The 17,919-nt window shown below is 38.0% G+C and overlaps 1 protein-coding gene across 18 annotated transcripts in view; it reads left to right on the forward strand.

Moving 5' to 3' along the window:
- The window catches only part of ST7 (suppression of tumorigenicity 7), a 250,563-nt gene that overhangs the window by 111,002 nt on the left and 121,642 nt on the right, over nt 1–17,919 (forward strand). The window contains exon 1 of one of the 18 annotated variants that reach the window (XM_070512325.1): nt 16,717–16,844. The exons of the other annotated variants lie outside the window; for them this stretch is intronic. Coding sequence (XP_070368426.1) covers nt 16,838–16,844 — 7 coding nt within the window. The 5' untranslated portion in view covers nt 16,717–16,837. Of the gene's footprint in view, nt 1–16,716; nt 16,845–17,919 lie in introns of those variants that run through there. 18 annotated transcript variants of the gene reach the window in all.

Genomic DNA, 17,919 nt, shown 5'->3' on the forward strand with positions numbered 1-17,919 from the left:
CCTATCTGCAATATGTTGTGTGTCTTCAATTAATGCAAATTCAAATTTATTTTGAGAATTTAGCAATGCTGCTGAAAATAATTGGCTGTCTTGGAGAGTTGGAAATCCAGTTTTTCTAGTGAAGGTCTCCTCTGAGTAACTAAAGCCAAGCTTCCTAACTTGACCAAGGTGGACTGTAGCCTTTTCTGTGTGGTTAGTAACTAACGTGTGCCAGCTCTCATTGTAATGATTATAATTGCTTGGGTTACATTAATATTCATTGCACATGCCTCTCACCTTACATGGTGCTCATTCTCTGTGTCTTTGACTAATGTACCATTTTGCTTTTCATTTTGGTGTGGGGAACCATGATTTTAGACAATGTGAAGCAAAGAGCAGCTGAGGGAAGAGTGAATACCCAGAACCTAGTGCCAGGATTAACATACTGATGCAGATATTCTGAGAACGGATCTTTTCAGCCAGGCTAAAAGGAAACGCCAAGTGGAACTGAAGCTGATCTTGCCCAGTCATGTGATGCCAGTCAAGGAGGTGCTTGGCTTCATTTTGCTACATTTTGCTCTTGGATTGCCAGCTCCCTTAAGCCAGCTGCTTAGGCACAGCTAAAATAAAGGCAAGGATATTATCACAATATATTTTATATTTGAAAATCTACTAGTAATTTCTAAAGCTTAGAATGTTGGCAATAACATGTGGATGAAAGCTAAAAACTTCGAGATCTCAAAGAAAATAGCTTATTCTTCCTGCCTCTGCAGAATTATTTTTGAAAAGATTGTCCCTTCCCTCTTCGGATAATTTTCAGAAGAAAGGGGAAAAATATTTTTCATTTTCACTCTTATAATGTCATTCGGTATAGTTGAATTTTAATAAGTACATTGCACAAATGAATGGGCATACAGTATAACTATTTTCAGTTTTATAGATTTAGAATTTGCAGAAAGAGGAAGTAGCTACTGGAATTTAAATGCCATCCCACTGTGGCCTTCCAAATAGGAACTTGATATGTAATTCAACCCTTCTTCTCTGCTTCTAACTCCCCTGTTTCCTCCTAAACTTGATGTCTTAGCGATAGACAGTATCACTCCTTTTTGTGTTCTTTTGGCTGATTATCCTTGCTGGAAGACCCTCCAGCTTGTTCCTTCTCTGGAACCTTTGGATGCTCATTGAAAGACACAGTTACTTAAGAGCATCAGAATTGACATGAACCCTCCTGGTGCATGTGGAAGCACAGTTTGGTTCATGGGTTTCCAGGGTGCCCCTTCTGAACTGGGTCCTACTATAGGTTTTAGGCTGTTCCCCTCCATGCACCACTTGTCGTGTTTCTCTGTCAGATGCCCTGGAGGCAGATATGGAAGTGGATGCCCTCAGCAGCTGAGGCTACAGGTTAAAGTAGCTCACTGCTGAACCAGGACTCCCTTGAGTCTTTTTAAATTAGGTTAATTTTGCACCTGGCCTTTGCGATATATCCATGATTATCTTGATATCAAATTTCAAATTATCATTTAATCAAGTAAAATTGATGCTCCAGGAAGGTATGGCATGTTTAAATTGGGGCTTCCTGATGTTAGGTACACCCTAGTTTGGAGAATCACGAACTTAGTGTGACTTTGGGGAAAGTTCTTTTACCAAATAGTCCTTTATTTAAAATGGACCTGGTAGATACCAGGTATTTTCAGAGCATATGGTGGTAGAATTTGGATAATATTTGCATATTTTAGCTGTCTGCTCTTAGTGTTGTGAAAAGAGGTCAGACTGAAAGTCCAGCAGTCTGAGTTCTAGACCTGGCTCAATATTAACTTGTGATGTTGGACAAATTACTTAACATCTTTAGGCCCATTTTCTCACATATAAAATGAGTGGGTGAACTCTAAGAGATAAAGTAGCGTTTTCCAAAGTGTGTTTTGTGAATTATTGCTAAAGATATTCCTGGTGGTCTAGTAGTTCAGATTTGGCAGTGAACTCTGTGGCCTGGGTTCATTTCCCAGTTAGGGAACCACATAGGGTCGCTACGAATTGGAATCCACTCGACAGCACTAAAAACAAAACAGAAAGATATTCTAAGGGTGGTTGCCAGGGCCTGGAAGGAGGGGGAAATGGAGAGTTGTGGTTTAATGGGTATAGAGTTTCAGTTTTGCAAGATGAAAAGTTCTGTAGATTGGTTGCACAACAGTGTGAACATACTTAATATCACCGAACTGTACACTTAAAAATGGGTAAGATGATAAGTTTTTGTTATGTGTATTTTACCACAATTGAAAAGAAAGGTATTCTAAGGGCTCCACGCTGAAGTAAACATAAATTGTATATTACCCTCCCCTTCTGGAGAGTCACAGTGTATTCAGCATGTAGAAGCTTCTGAGACATCCTGCACTAAAAAACCTGCTTAACTTTAACCCAGTATTTCTCAAATTGTCCCTCTCCTGATTAAACTAACATCTCTTAATATCCCTTGGAACTTACATTGGGAGGAGTCCCATTTGGTAAGAGGTGATCTGAGATCTTTTCTAGCTGAAACTAGGTCGTTCTTCAAAGACACCATATGATAATATGGGCTATGTCCAGGTAAAACCTAGATAGCCCAATTGACAAAGATTAATTCAGGGCTTCCCAACGTTTTCCGCATCATGGAATGCATAGAAAGTAATAATAATTGAATGGCAAACTGGGGTAAACAGACAAAGTAGCTCAGGGCTGGGAGCTTGGTAACCCAATCAGCACACCAGTTGGGTGAAGATCTGGTAATCAGATCTTTAAAAAGTTATCATTGAGCAAACTGCATGAAATGTCTTACTCTTCAGTTGTCTTGTTCAGACTGTGAAAGAGGCAGAATATACTAAACTATGTTCCATTTGCTTTTCCTTGGCAATAGCTTTCACCTTAGGTCAACCAGAAACTCTCCTGACCATCTGAATATCTGTGGTTATTGCTGGTCTTTAGACCTAACTGGAAATCTCCAGTGGTGTGAGAGTGAGGGGTGAGAATTTTCCAGCAGGATAATACTCTTCCACAGTTTATTAGATACACTTAAGTGATTAATTCAACAGCCACTTATTTTTAAAGTGAGAGCATATGTGCTAATGTCATAAGCAGCATAGTTCTTATTTAACAGGAGAAATGTTTTCTTCAATCTCACATTACTTAGAGGAATAATTATTTGGGCCAGTGATGTGGATTGGATGTGGGGGAGAAAATCGTATTCATATTAGTGCATTCCTAAAAAAAATATAGTAGAAATCCATGAATGAAAGCAACACTTTTCACACTTACAGCCTCTTACTGAAGTCATCCTCAGCCCTCACTCTTCACCCTGTTCCCCTCAGTTGGTGTCATTCTCTAATATTATATCTTCTGAATGGCTTAATTAAAAATTCTAGACTGAAGGGAAAAACAAGAGAGCAGATTAGATTTGAAGATGACCTACATCATTCAGTTAGTGTTTCTATTCAGCTTACCTAGAAACAAAGATAGTCACGATCCACTTAGTAATAGACGTTTTGATTTCAGAAATGCCAAGTTCTCCCTAGATTGTCTTTTGCCCTCATTGCCATTTTCCCCTTAAAACAACTCTTATTTTTGCTTTTGTTCACTCTTTATCGTTTTCTCTAAGAATCTATTGGAGAGAGTTCAAATTTTAAAACTAAACATAAAACTGCATCCTTTCTTAGTGGCAGGGATCCACTGAGAAATCCCATTGACAGCCTCTTCTGGGCTTTTGAGGTAGAAGTTTAATTACCACCTATTGATTGAGTTTGATTTGTCACTTCTTGGGATCTGGCCAGGCAGAGCTAATTCCTTCTAGCAGAGCAAGGCAGGTGGGCAGGAGCCAGAATTGGGAAAGAGAGACACAGCCACTGCAACTGGTCCAGGTTCAGGTGTGGATGAATGAAGTGGAGTGTGTAAGATCCAGTCCAGAGACCAAAGAGGTGCTCGGGCAGTAAAGCACGTGGTAGGCCATTGCAAAAGGGAGTTTGAGACAAAGAAAGGGGGAGCACAGTAACTAAAAATCTCAGGCTTAGGATGCTCAGAAGTCCAGGCAGGCTGTACTGGTACCCACTAGGGAGCATTGAGCCTGGGCTTCAGTCTTTGAAGAACAGGACTGAAAAGGGTGGGACTAAAAATCAGGTTACTGGAATGAGACCAGGAAAAAAAAGCAGAAGAAACTCAATTATAAAAACTGGGAGAAATCAGTAGGCTATTTAACCATATCTGTTGGCTTCCATATACCCTAGTGCTGTGTAGCATTTTAAAAGAATGAGGTAGGTCTGGATGTTCTGAAATAGAAAACTGTCCTTGATATATTAAGTGGAAATGCAAATTGTAGTATATTATATAACATTTTTTTTTGGGAAAAAATGTATGATCTCAGTGAAAGGAACCTTGGGACATGGTATGGTAGCACTCTATTCAGATGAATGATAAAAGTACCCTAGATATACTTTATGGGGACAATATATTGTTTGCCTTTGTTTTCATCCTTCTATCTCCCTGGAAATGTCCGCAGTTATTGAATAATAACTGCCTAAAGCAGCCAAATGTCACTGGTATTCCTGAAGAGAGACACCATTCTGTGGGGGGCAGTCGTCAGTGGTCAGGGCACAAACTGTCTGGGTTTAAATCCTGCTTCCACCACTGACTACTTGTATGACTTGGAGTAAGTCGCTTAACTTCTCTGCGCCTGTTTGCCCATCTGCAAAATGGGGACAATAGTAGTGCTTACTTTATAGAGTAATTATGAGGATTAATAAGCTAATATTTATAATATATTTAGAAGTGTCTGGCCTATAATAGGCTTTATACAAATGTTCATTAAGCAAATAAATAAAACACATACTTTCTCAGCTTCCAGGATTCAGTCAGGAGCTAATCTGAGACTTTTCTTTCCATTTCCATGTCGATAGCTTTCTCTTAGGACATGAAATTTTTTTTAAAAAGTATTGTTTCAAGCACTATGGAAAAAATATAGTTAAAATTCTTGTCAGCAAATCAGTGGATTGGATCTTTGACCTTAATCCTTCTGAAATTAAGAAAAAAATCACACTAGTTACTTTAAACCAGTTCTATGCATTTGTCCTGTAATGGTATATTAAATAGATATTGTTACATGATTTCTTATATGCAATTAATCTAATATCTAATTTGGTTGGCTAGTCTCTTTCCCCTCATGGGTAGTGCTTTGACAGTTAGGAAACGTATACCACACCAAAACTGTTTCTAGGCTCCTGCCACACACACACCATGAGTCAGTCTGACAGAAGATAATGAAGTTTACACATCGTGAATGGCCAGGTGACCGGTACATGGAAAAGAAAAGTCATTAGATACACTGTGACTTCAAATAATGAGATAGAGTAATAGGCTTTTGTTTTAATAAGGCTTTGAGAGATTAAGCCTCCTAAACCTTTGTAATGCCATCAGATAAAGTTAAGGAAACCAGCACCAGATAATAAATATATAATGATGATAATAAATATATAATGAGTTAGAACTCCTCCAAAATTTGGAAATTTGGCTTCTCCTGACAGTGAGCTGTTTGAATCAGTGAGCTGACATGTTTGTTTACTAGTAAGTAGTGATGCTATGGTGAATAATAGTCTTTTTGCATTTGTACTCTTTTTGGTAGAGATGTACAGTTCATAGAATGATTTCAAATTAATTAGCATTGCAGCTGCATTATGAGAAGATATCTCAATTTGAGTTGTTGAATGAATTTAGTAATTTTAAATCACAAGTAGTTCGTTCTCTCTAGCTTAATTCCAAGAAACTGGACATTTCAAAATTATCCCTTGGTGAAGGTGATATCAGTGGTGTGCTAATATGGTGAGAATAATTCTTATCCTTTCCTGAAGATTTTTATGAAGACTAAAGATGAAAATAATTACTGTAAAACATGTTGCAAATCTATTCAAATATATTCTATTCGTGAAAAATTATACTGACTAGTATCATTCATGTTACTTAAGTATATAAGCACTCATAGTTTAAAGGTTTATAATTTTTGTTTTTAATGTATTTTGTATGCCCACTGAACTCATTATGGTGATGATTTTTACTTTGCTTCATGGCAGAAGTCCTACCTACAGAAATAAAGGAGTATAAAGGTGAATGGAGATGGATTGGAATGGAAGCTAGATAATGTAGGGGCTATATGTTTCTTTGCTCCCAAATTAAGACATTCAGACTAACGGGAAGACCAAGAAGTTGAGCCTCTCTCTCCATGTAGCCCCTTGTTGTCCCCTGTAGCCACTCCCTTGGACATTGGGAAGAAGTAAAGGAAAGAAAGGTGTGTTTCTGGGCACTTCTCTGCTGTGTACTGTCTCCCACTCCCAGGCCTCTCTGGTGGGGAGATGCCTGAGCCAGTGTGAAAAGAGAGCTGAAGAAGGACACTCATCCTCTTATCTCCCAGTCCTTAGAGCTTTCTAGAACAGTTGTTCCATAAATTGCAGGGGATTCCTGTAACTAATTCCTCCTCATCTTCCTTAGAAATCATGAGACAATTTGAGAAGATCCCTTTTTAAAAATAGATTTTGAAACAAAGATGCAGAAAATATCTTGATAAATCTGTAGTAAAACTGAAAGTAGATTTCTTGTTTCCAGATTATCAATTCAGGATTTAGCTAATGTAATATATGTGTGTGTGTATATAACATATATACAAAAATCCCTTAGTATAAAAGTATTTCTTATTGGGAATTCTGAGTGATTTATAAATATTGCCTCATTATTTTCTGTAACATCCTTCCAGCAAGGTAGAAGTATAAAATATACATCTATGACACGGTATGGTTAGCACACCAATGTATTCAAGATCCTAAACGTCTGCCCTCAAGCCTGAGAAGAAGTCGCACTTAGGAATCCAGCAACTCTGCTTTTATACTGCTGCAGACATTGTGTTAAATGGGTATTGTAAGGCAAGCTGTAATAACTCCAGATTAGATTTTTAGAGTTTAACAATTTACAGTGAATAATATGTAGTAGTGATAGTAATAGGAATAACAACAATAACTGTTATTATTATAGACAGCATGTGGGTTTGACTCCTTTTAAGTAAACTTGAAAAAAATGCATGCTGTCAAACTTTTGGATATTTGCCAGTCTAATCAGTGAAAAGGGGCTATCTCAGTGTGGGTTTGAGTTCTCTTGTGAAAGAGATATTGATTTCTAGACGTTCTTTATTTATTAGTGAGATTAGCCCTTCGTGATATGAGCTGCAAAAATTTGTGATCTTTAGCTTAAATCCTGTGCTAGATTTATTAGAGATTTGTCATTTGTCTTAGAGTTGAAAAGGACCTTACAGTCCAAATCTCTCAATTTATAGATGAGAAAAATTGGCTCAGAGACATTAAACTATTGGCTCAAGAGAAAGCAAATCTGACTCCTAGATCTTTTCTAGGAAGAAGTGTTCCATGTAGCTAGATGGGATTGAAAAACAGGGGAGAACTCTTAGTTGCAGCTGTTTGTGTAATAGTTTTATACAACATTGACACAGAATCCAAAGCATAGTTTGTAGATCTTTGATGTTGAGAAGGTGCAACTCATCATTTCAACAATTTAACAGTATGGTTGATAAAATAAGGATTTCAAGAACTATAATCATTGTTTTTACAACCTTAGTTTTAGGAACATTGCTGATTAAATATGTTAATTAATCCAGCATCTGGTGATACAAATTAATTGCACTTATTGGGATATAATGTAAGCATTGTGAATTCTAGTTATTCTGTTACTTTCATTCTTTCTAATGGATTTATTATATATTATCAACTTATTACCACAGAGTAATTTACATTATTTAAACAATGCTGCTTAAAGCCCAGGGTGAGGCTTAGAAATTCATGCCCAGTTGGAAAAAGCTGAATGCCAGCTACATGGTAGCAAGATAGTTGCTCTGCACCAGGGTCATTCCTACTATTATAAAGCTTGAAAAAGAATGGAACACAAAAGAGTCATGGTTGTATGAATGCCTTTATGGGTGATAAAGTTTGAATTAGCATATGCAGGGCATTCTAAGATAACTAATGTCTACTCTGTTAGTTACTTGGTTGGGGTGAATTCTCTCTTAGTGTTTTATTTGCCTTGTAATTAGCTGTAGCTCAGCAATTAAGTCTTGTCACCAGCCCACTGCGACACTGAAGGATGGTGATAGTGCTTGGGTGGGTGGCACTGCTCCGTGCAGACTGTGCATGTTAAATCAAAGTTGCTGGCTTCCTAAATGGCTCTACTCTTTTAGGAACAGTCTTTTAGGTCTTGGGAACAGTCTTTCTGGTTCTTGAATAAATCATTGTGAATTATGCATTTGCAATTGTAAATGCACTGAAACAAATCCATACAAGATTTTGTGACTGTAGCATTGTAGTCATTAAAAATCATTCACTGTTCATGTACCATCTTTCTAAAACTGGAATTCAGAAACATGTAAACATATGTAAGCTTTCCTATTTAGTTCTCCTAGAAAACTTAATAAAGAGAATTTTGTTGTTGCTGCTATTAATCTGTCAAGTTATCCTTAAATATCTCATTTTGAACTAAAATAAATTGAAATATTCTTTTAAAAAATTGCTCTGAATTCCTGCTTTAGAAAATGTCTTATTCATTGAAATAAAAAATAGCATATATTGGTTGTTTTTAGAACTATATATACTTTTATTGATTACCAGAATAATACATGTATGTGTAAAAAATTTAAGACTATAGAGAATGTAAAAGTATAAAATGAAAGTTCCATGTAATCCCACCCTCTAAAGATAACTACTTTATAGTTTTTAGTTTTATGTCATGTTTTGAAAATCTTTTCTCCCACTGATTAAAAAACAGCAACAACGCATATTGGAACGTTTGCTTTGTATTCTTCTGCCTTTCTTTCTGTGCTCAGAAACTGTACCCATGTTTATGTACCTACATGGATAGCAAATGTATAATCTATGAATTTTTTTACAAAAGGGTCAAACTATACATAGTTGTACAATCTTTTTTTTTTTTTTTGAGGAAGATTAGCCCTGAGCTAACTACTGCCAGTCCTCCTCTTTTTGCTGAGGAAGCCTGGCCCTGAGCTAACATCGTGCCCATCTTCCTCTAGTTTATATGTGGGACGCCTACCACAGCATGGCTTGCTAAGCAGTGCCATGTCTGCACCTGGGATCTGAACCGGTGAACCCCGGGCCGCCGAGAAGCGGAACGTGCGAACTTAACCGCTGCGCCACCGGGCCAGCCCCTATAATCTGCTTTTTAAACTAAAATGAGAGAGAGAAGTAAGGAGTTGGCTTACGTGATTGTGGGGCTGGCAAGGCAAGTCTGAAATCCCTAGGGCAGGCCATCAGGAAGGGCAGGCTGGAACTCCTGGGCACAAGCTGAGCTGCTATCCACAGGCAGAATTTCTCCTTTGTCAGGGAGGCCTCAGTTCCATCAACTGATTGAATCAGGCTTACCTAGATTATCTAGGATAATCTTCCTTACCTAAAGTGAACTGCGTGTGTACTTTAATCACATCTACAAAATACCAAAGATTAGTGTTTGATTAAATAACTGGAGGCTGTAGCCTAGCCAAGTTGACACACACAAAACTCACTATTATATTTGATATCTGAATCAGTTGACAAGTCATATAAAACAATCAGCTTCATTAATATATAATTGCAGTTTAGCTGTGATAAAACCCAGAAATATCCAATTTGACTACTTAACTCTGGTGCTAGTTTGGGCCGTACAAAATTTTGTATGTTACCAAAAACAAAACTTACCCTCTAAAAGTACTAGTATTTACCAGAGTTGAGATTATTGAAAAGAAAGTACATCCAGCTACAATTACGATTTTAAAAAAGGTTTGAGGGATGGCAGTATCATTGGAGTACTGATGGCTTCCCAGCAGGATTTGAAAGGGCAAATGGTCATTTAAATCTATGCTTCTCAAACTGGGGTTCATGACTCCCGTGGAGAACATACTTAATTTTCTTCTGCCATTAGAAGTATGCCAGTAGAAAATAGCAGAGAAGCCCTGCTTTTATTTAATGTAGACCAGACAAACTATTTCTGTAAAGGGCCAAATAGTACATATTTTCAGCTTTTCAGGCCATAGAGTTTCTTTTACAACTGTTCAACTCTGCTGTTGTAGCATGAAAGCAGCAGTAGACAATATGTAAACTAATGAGCCTGGCTGTGTTCAATGAAGTTTTATTTACTTAACAGAGATGGTGGGCTGGATTTTGCCTGTGGGCTGTAGTTTGCCAACCCCTGATTTGCTGATCCCTAAAGTAGATGGCCTGGTGTGTTGGTTAAAGTAGTCACTTATTCTGCTTGTAATACCATACATATCTAGTGACAGGATATATTTCTGCACAACTTAGAAAGTTAGGAATTGATCAACTATTTGTTGAACACTTTCTATTTTTCTGCTATGGTTCTTTTAATAAGAACCATGGAGGAATCAGAACAAGTATAGGAATGGGGCAGTGCCCAACACTTTCAGAGAATTAAGATTATTTTATATAAAATTACAGCAAACAATATGTAATGATATAAGGTTATATGATATATATTTTATGTTATATATGATTGCATAACTTTATATATTTACTTCTCTATTATATATATGAAATTAAGTATATTCCTCTAACATTCAAGGAAGAAAGAAGAAAGTAAATATTTGTGTCTGTTTTGTGTCTCAGCACAGAAACAGGCCAGGTGTGGAGATTTCCTTGTGAGCATTTGGAGGCAGCACTACAAGGCGAGGCGAGCTACTGATTGCCTGCTTCCTGACCTTGGTTCCTCCCATCATCTTCTATATATTAAATAATGATGATGATGATGATCATGTTAAAAAGGCAGCTCAAGAATTTTTTGAGCATATATGTAGAGGATATAGGCCTTTGGTAAACCGTCACAGACGTCCAAATCTTGAGTCTGAGATCCCAAATTCAGTAGCAGAGATGATACTTTCTGCTCTAACACTGTGTAATAAATTATAGTTTTGGCACAGGATAAGGAATCAGGAGATTTTGTTGTACCTAGAAATATGGCCTAAGGAATGTTATCTTTGGGCACTCGTTTCTTCATCTGTTTTTAGTCATGCCTTAGGTTAGTGATCTTTAAACTGGAGCCTATCAGCTCCCATGTGTTAAAAAGGTGACTAAGGTGGCAGGGTAGGGGATAGGTTAGACTGAGTGCTGAAAGATGGCAGCAAGGAGATGAGTTAGAGGGTAGGATAGTGTAGGCAAGAGAAGGGAGCATTGGACCACTGAGGGGAGCACAGATGGAAAGGAATGATCCAACTGGAGGCTTGGGTGAGAGCTGCTGTGGGCTCCATCCAGTGGAAGATGCTCTTAGAACCGTGGTGAACAACTTAGGCTTCAGAGCCAGTTACGCCTGAATTTGTATTGTGGGTCTGTCACTTTGTAGCCGTGTGGCTTTGGACAAATGACTTGAGTGATTTAATTTTCACTATTCTTATCTGTAAAAATGGGCAGAATAATTACACTTATCTGATGAAGTTGTAAAAATTAACAAAGACAGTGAATATAAAGCATTTAACCTGTTGCTGGGAGTCTTATGAAGGTCCCATAAATGTTTGCTGCCATTATTATTATTATTTGTCAGAGAAAAGAAAGTTACAGTGCCAATGAAAATTGTCAGCTATTTAAAAATTGTAGTTATAAAACTTTTTATAATTTTCTGGAGCCAGGGCATGCTCTGTTTTTTTTTTTTAATTTGGTGGGAATACAGATAAATTTTATGTTTTTACTTTGATCAAAAATCTTAGGAGCAAATCAGTTTTAGGCTGTCATTTTTTTCTGTTTCCTGGTTTTGGAACAGTAGGTACCTGTTCTCTGTAATTTGGGTGTGTCCATCTGTGTACTGCTTAAGTCAGTCATGGTGGTTATTCCTAAGGAAGTCAGAGGAAATAAGAGACAAGTACATAGCAATTCCGTATAAGAAAAAGAAGAAAGGAAGGTGGAAAACACCAAAAGAAAAAAAAAAAAAAAAAAAAGGAATACATCAAGTCACTAGTGATCGTGACAAGAGAAAGAGCTTCTCTTTCATACTAAACCAAGGTAGACAGTTTAGAATGTTTTTAACTCTGATAGTCTGCAAGCAGGATTTTTTTTCTGAATACTTCCTTTCAGCAGCTAGGGCCCTTGCCTGCCTGTTTTGAGAAATTGTTTGATTTTCTCTGCAGCTGTTGATGTGTCTCATCTTATACTCCAATCATTTCTAAATCTGGTTTTGTCTGTGATGAAGCCTGAGAAATAGCTCATTTTAGTGGTTTCTGTGTTTTGGGTCTGTTTTTCATCCTGCAGGAATCACTTAAACCAATAGTCATGCCTTCTCATGTAATTACATGCCTCTGCATGTTCTGTTCTGTTAGTGAACAATATTTATGGTTTGTGTGTGTGCAGGCGTCTGCTCTGGCTACTTGCTGTGCAGTTGCCTAGAGCCCATGAAACTCAGTGTATTCAATGTAGTGGTTTCTTTTTGTTTTGTTTTGTTTTTCTTCGTGTCATCAAATACTTCTGGAGTGTTCCTTCCACTTTCTGGATCAAAGACAACTAGAAGATAGAAGAGAACCTTCCAGTAAACCTTACTTTCTAGTTAGTTGTATATAGTGTTTTTTCCCCCAGTAATTTTTTTCCTCCCAAGCCCTCAATTTTTACATAGAAAATGTTCTGTTAAAATTTTGGAAATAAAGTAAAACTCAGAAACAAAATTAAAAAACAACATAGGGAAAAATTGCATCAACTATGACAGATAAAATGTTACCATACTGGGGCTGGCCCCATGGCCGAGTGGTTAAGTTCGCACGCTCCGCTGCAGGTGGCCCAGTGTTTCGTTGGTTCGAATCCTGGGCGCGGACATGGTGCCGCTCATCAAGCCACGCTGAGGCAGCGTCCCACATGCCACAACTAGAAGGACCCACAACGAAGAATATACAACTATGTACCAGGGGGCTTTGGGGAGAAAAAGGAAAAAATAAAATCTTTAAAAAGCAAAAAAAAAAAAAAAAAATGTTACCATACTTACTAAAGAAAGAGCTTTTATAAATCAACGACCTTCCAATAGGAAAATTGGTAAATAACATGAACTGATATTCCCAAAAGAATAAAAACTAGAGAAAATAAACATGAAAAAATTTTAGCTTAGCTACTAATCAAAGAAATGACTTTTCCCTCCCTCTCTCCCTCTCTCCCTCTCTTCCTTCCTTCCTTCCTTCCTTCCTTCCTTCCTTCCTTCCTTCCTTCTTCTCTCTTCCTCCCTCCCTCCCTCTGTCTTTTCTAATTTGGTAGAGATCTAACAACACAGAATACTTAACTTGGTGAAGCAGGTGCTCTCAAACACTATTGGAGTGGAAAGTGGCACAACCATTCTGGAAAGTAATTTGTCAATATGAATCAAGATTTTCAAATGCTTGTAACCTTTAGCCTATTAATATTACTTCTAGAAATTCATTCTAAGGAAATAATTAGAGATGTCATCAAAGTATTATGTACAAGGATAGTTACTGTCGTTTGTAATAGCATTGGAAATATCAAAAACTTTAGAGACAACCTAAATTTCCATTGACAGCAGTGGTTACATAAATTATAAAAAGACTTCAAGAGGAAATTTTATCATGCAGCTGTTAAATCATGTTTTCAAAGAATGTTTAATAACATTGGAAAATGTTCATACTAAAAATAAAGACCGAATGGTGCCTAAAAGAGAATCAGAGAAAGGAGCCAAATCTTTCATTGTCCTTATGTATGTCCTGACCGTAGACAGTGCTGCCTCTCTCTATGTGAAATATCTGGCCCTGGGTTTTATCTTGACCCTTAGTAAGATAAATGAATAAGATCCAGAATAAAATAGAATACAGAATAGAATGCATCAGAATGTGCAGACATCATCCTTCATTGCTAATGATAGCCTTTGGGGAGAGTCACAGTCATTTCGCATGAGGTTTGTGTGGTAACGAATGGCTCAGTAATCAGCCACTATTCCCCCTCACCCTCAACTCAGGAGGAAGTCATTGCAGGGCCTGTGTGTCCTAAGACTGAGGCTGTGGTTTCGGGGCAGCCCTTTGCTCTCAGATCCGAGAGGGCTACCTGATCCCAGCCACCGGGCCTGCCTCTGAAGCAAGCACCAGATTGCCATTTCAAAAGAGGCAGTGAACACTGGAAACCTCAAGCAGCAAACCTGAAACTTGGGCATTTATCTCTGTTTTGTCTCCCCAAAAGTAGTGTCAGTTATCCAAAAGAGAGGTATATCCCCAGGGGAGAGAGTACTGGCTTTGGGGTCAGACAGAGCTTGTTCAGCCCTTAATAGCTACATGTCCTTGGGCGAGTTATTTAACCTCAGTAAGCCCCAGTTTCATCCTCACAGAATGGGAGAAATAATGCAAAACTTTGCAGGGCTCCGGTGGGGATCAAATGATTAAAAATATGTTAAACACCTAAAACAGTGCCTGACACATAATAGCCCTCAGTAGAGAGTAAGTGTTAGTCAGCCTTTCTCTCCACAGTGTATGTTTGTTGAAGTGAAACAAGTATTTAAAACTATAGCCTGATAAAGACATTTTTTTCTCCCCATAACCATGGTGTTGGACATTTTGTGGATAATGATCTGAATGATACTGAAAGTGGGATTTTTGCAAATCACTTACTGTACCTGCTTACTGAGTAACGTTAAATATTTCTTTGTGCTTTCGTCTCTATGTCTGTCAGTTTGCATGATTTTGTCTTAGCAATTATTTCTAGGGAACCTTAGCCTGTGCAGGTTATCATTATCAGTGTTGTATGTGCTAGTTTGTTTTTGGGTTTTTTTTGGCTGGGAAGGGTGATTTAAAAATTTTTTTCTATATTTTAAAAAATATATTGGAAGAACAACCTTGAAAATTGATCCACTTTTTTCCTTTAAAATAGGGTTGTTTTTATAGTGATGTGATGGTTGGCCTCCCAGTGGTAATACCTGTTTGTAATGGAACTGCTCAGAGGTGTCCTCTGAGTTTGTGGCACAGGGTTTCTTGATATGAGGTTCGCTGACTCATTCAGACCCAGGACTGCGGCCGCATTAATCCTGGGGTTTAGCCATCTACTGATCCATCTGGAAGTAAACTGCCTGGGCCCTAAGGATCTAGGAATTGCTAATTAAAAAACATGCAATTCTTTCTTTCTTTTTACATTACAGATGAATGGGTCACTCACAGCAAGGGATGGCAATCTCTGAAACTATTTGAGGGGCTAGCCCAGTGGCGCAGCGGTTAAGTTCTCACCTACTGCTTTGGCAGCCCGGCGTTCGCCGGTTTGGATCCCGGGTGCAGACATGGCACCGCTTGGCAGGCCATGCTGCGGTAGGCATCCCACATATAAAGTAGAGGAAGATAGGCAGGGATGTGAGCACAGGGCCAGTCTGCCTCAGCAAAAAACAAAACAGGAGGATTGGCAACAGTTAGCTCAGGGCTAATCTTCCTAAAAAAACAAACAAACAAAACCAACTATTTGAAATAGTAAGAATAGATTTGAAAGGGAGAAAAAAGCTATCCACAGAGATTGGGAGCATTTGTATTAGGGACCACATAGGGCATCTGGAATTAGATGCATCTTTTAGTAGATTTTTTTTTTTTAACTAGCTTACCAGTATTTCAAAATACCGGTGCCCAGTTTCCATTGACTGTCACCTGTAGATGTTGCTTAAAGCCAGATGCATTTGTGATTTACCACTTATAATTCTCTGCCAGCCCTGTACCTGGGGAGATAATTTCAGGTGTTCTCTGGAATAGTAACCAGTCATTTGATGCAAGTGCAAAGCCAAATCTAGTTACTGGAATTGAAAATAATGAAGCCTAGGGCTTATTTTGGACAACCAGGCAGTTGGAGCAGCTGAATACTAAAATATTGGCCTGTCTGGTGTTTTCCTCTGTGGTTTCTTATCTCTGTGGGTTATGCACCTTCACCCATATGGAAACACCCTTAACACAGCTTCCAGCAGCCCTTCTGTTGTGAGGCAGCTTTTCACTCAAAAGAGAAGTAAATTAGTCATTGAACTTTTCGAGTATATAATGAAAAGAAATACCTTACTTAAAATCAAATTTGGAGTTTACTACCCGATAGCCCATGGTTGCTTTTCTGGCCAAACTATTATCCTCCTTTGAGGCAAACTCTTCAGCTGTAAGTTAGCAGACGGTTTCAAAACAGAGCAAGTAAATTAATGGAAAGTGCAAAAATCAGAATAAATAGAATAGAAAATAAATTTATTTTTGTTTTGTCATTTAATCTCAACTGATAAAACAGGAATATACGTATGTGTAATTGTCTGGTTCAAAATCTTGTCAAGTAAACTGCTTCACTCTGTTTTAATTATTCTGTATAAAAAGAAGAATCTCAGAGAAAGCACACACATTTCCAGTGGTTAACCGTATGTCTTTGAAAGTTTTGTATAAGATTGAACCAATATTGGATGTTTTAGGAGGGCTGATCTTGTTGCAGTTCAGTTTTATTCCTAAGTCACTTACTAACTCATATGGTGCTGTTTCTATTTTCTTTTAACTTAAGTTGCGCTTAATGATAAACTTTCTTCTCTTCCTGCCAGACTTCCTGTAGAGTAGCCTGTGCTTGCTGCTATGATTTCCTTACCACTCACTAACTGTCTGTAATCACTTGCAATTTGACTTTGGCCTCACTTCTCCAGACTCTCACCCTTTATGTCACATTGTAAAGAACCACATCCTGTTGAATTTACTTCTGCACCATCTGATATGCCCAATTTCCCACTCTACTGGTATTACAGGAGCTCCCCTCTGAAATAACTCCCAAAGCTGTACGTATTACCCACTGCTGCATTACTACCAGGCACATCTGCCTTAGTCACATCTCTGCTCATGAATGGTGAGTATCTTCTCACTGTCTGCCGTATAAACTCTGGTTTGCTTGGCCTGGCATTTGAGCAGCATTCTCTTCCGCTGCTTCTCATCATCCGCCCTGTACTCCAACCCAGTTCCTTTGTGTGTGCTGTAATGTCTGTCTGCAGTCCATTCCCTCTCTTTTCTCCTCTCCAAAGCTTATCCTTCTTTCAAAGCCAGAAGGAAAGACATCTCATGCATTAAACTTCTCTGACCCTTCTAGCGGGAAGTAATATTTTATTCCTCTAGATTTTGTCTTTACCTTTCTCCCTCTAGTTTTTGTCTGTACCTCTCTTCTTTCTCTTCCTATTCTGTCCTGTGTTATTTGTATGGGCATTTTATTTTCCCTTCTCAAGCGGATCAGTTTCATTATCATTTTATTTTCCAACTCCAGTGTCTAGTTGAGTGTCTTGTACTTTTTATAAGCTAAGTACATTTTGGATAAATGAATGAACTAGCTAATATTAATAAATACAGAGCATTTACTAAAAGATGTTTTAGAATATGGATGGTTACTCCATTATTCTTGTTAATATTCTTCTTACCTTTCTTAGTTATTTCCATGCACCTTAGATTTAACAATTATCTTTTCAACAGTTGATTGCCACTAGTATTTTGAACCCTTTAGGTAGTTATCTCTATTCTGGCCCATTAGGTAATGAATTGCTACATTCATCTTTGCAGCATGTTATCTTCCTAAATCAAACCATTAAGGACTTCTATATATATTTATTTAATAACTTTCAGTAAAGGAGGGGTAAACCAGAAGTTGATGACCAAATTCTCCTTAAGATGATGGTAAAGTCCAAGCACATTTTGTGTGGCTGATGCTGTGAGGAGCCTTTTGGAGTGCTCTAGTGTGAACATAAGAACCAGTGTTCTTTTACAACATTATTACAGCTGTCCTATAAAAGCATGCATTGTAGCTCACTACAGTGATATCTCACCTTTCAAGAACTCAGCAATCCAGTCATTTCAACTCCCCAAACCACCAAGCTCTAAGAAAAAAAGACTGGTGTATATGGCACATACAGATGAGCATCAAAGAGACCAACAGGAGG

The sequence above is a fragment of the Equus asinus genome, chromosome 1, assembly GCF_041296235.1.
Source record: "Equus asinus isolate D_3611 breed Donkey chromosome 1, EquAss-T2T_v2, whole genome shotgun sequence".
NCBI lineage: Eukaryota > Metazoa > Chordata > Mammalia > Perissodactyla > Equidae > Equus > Equus asinus.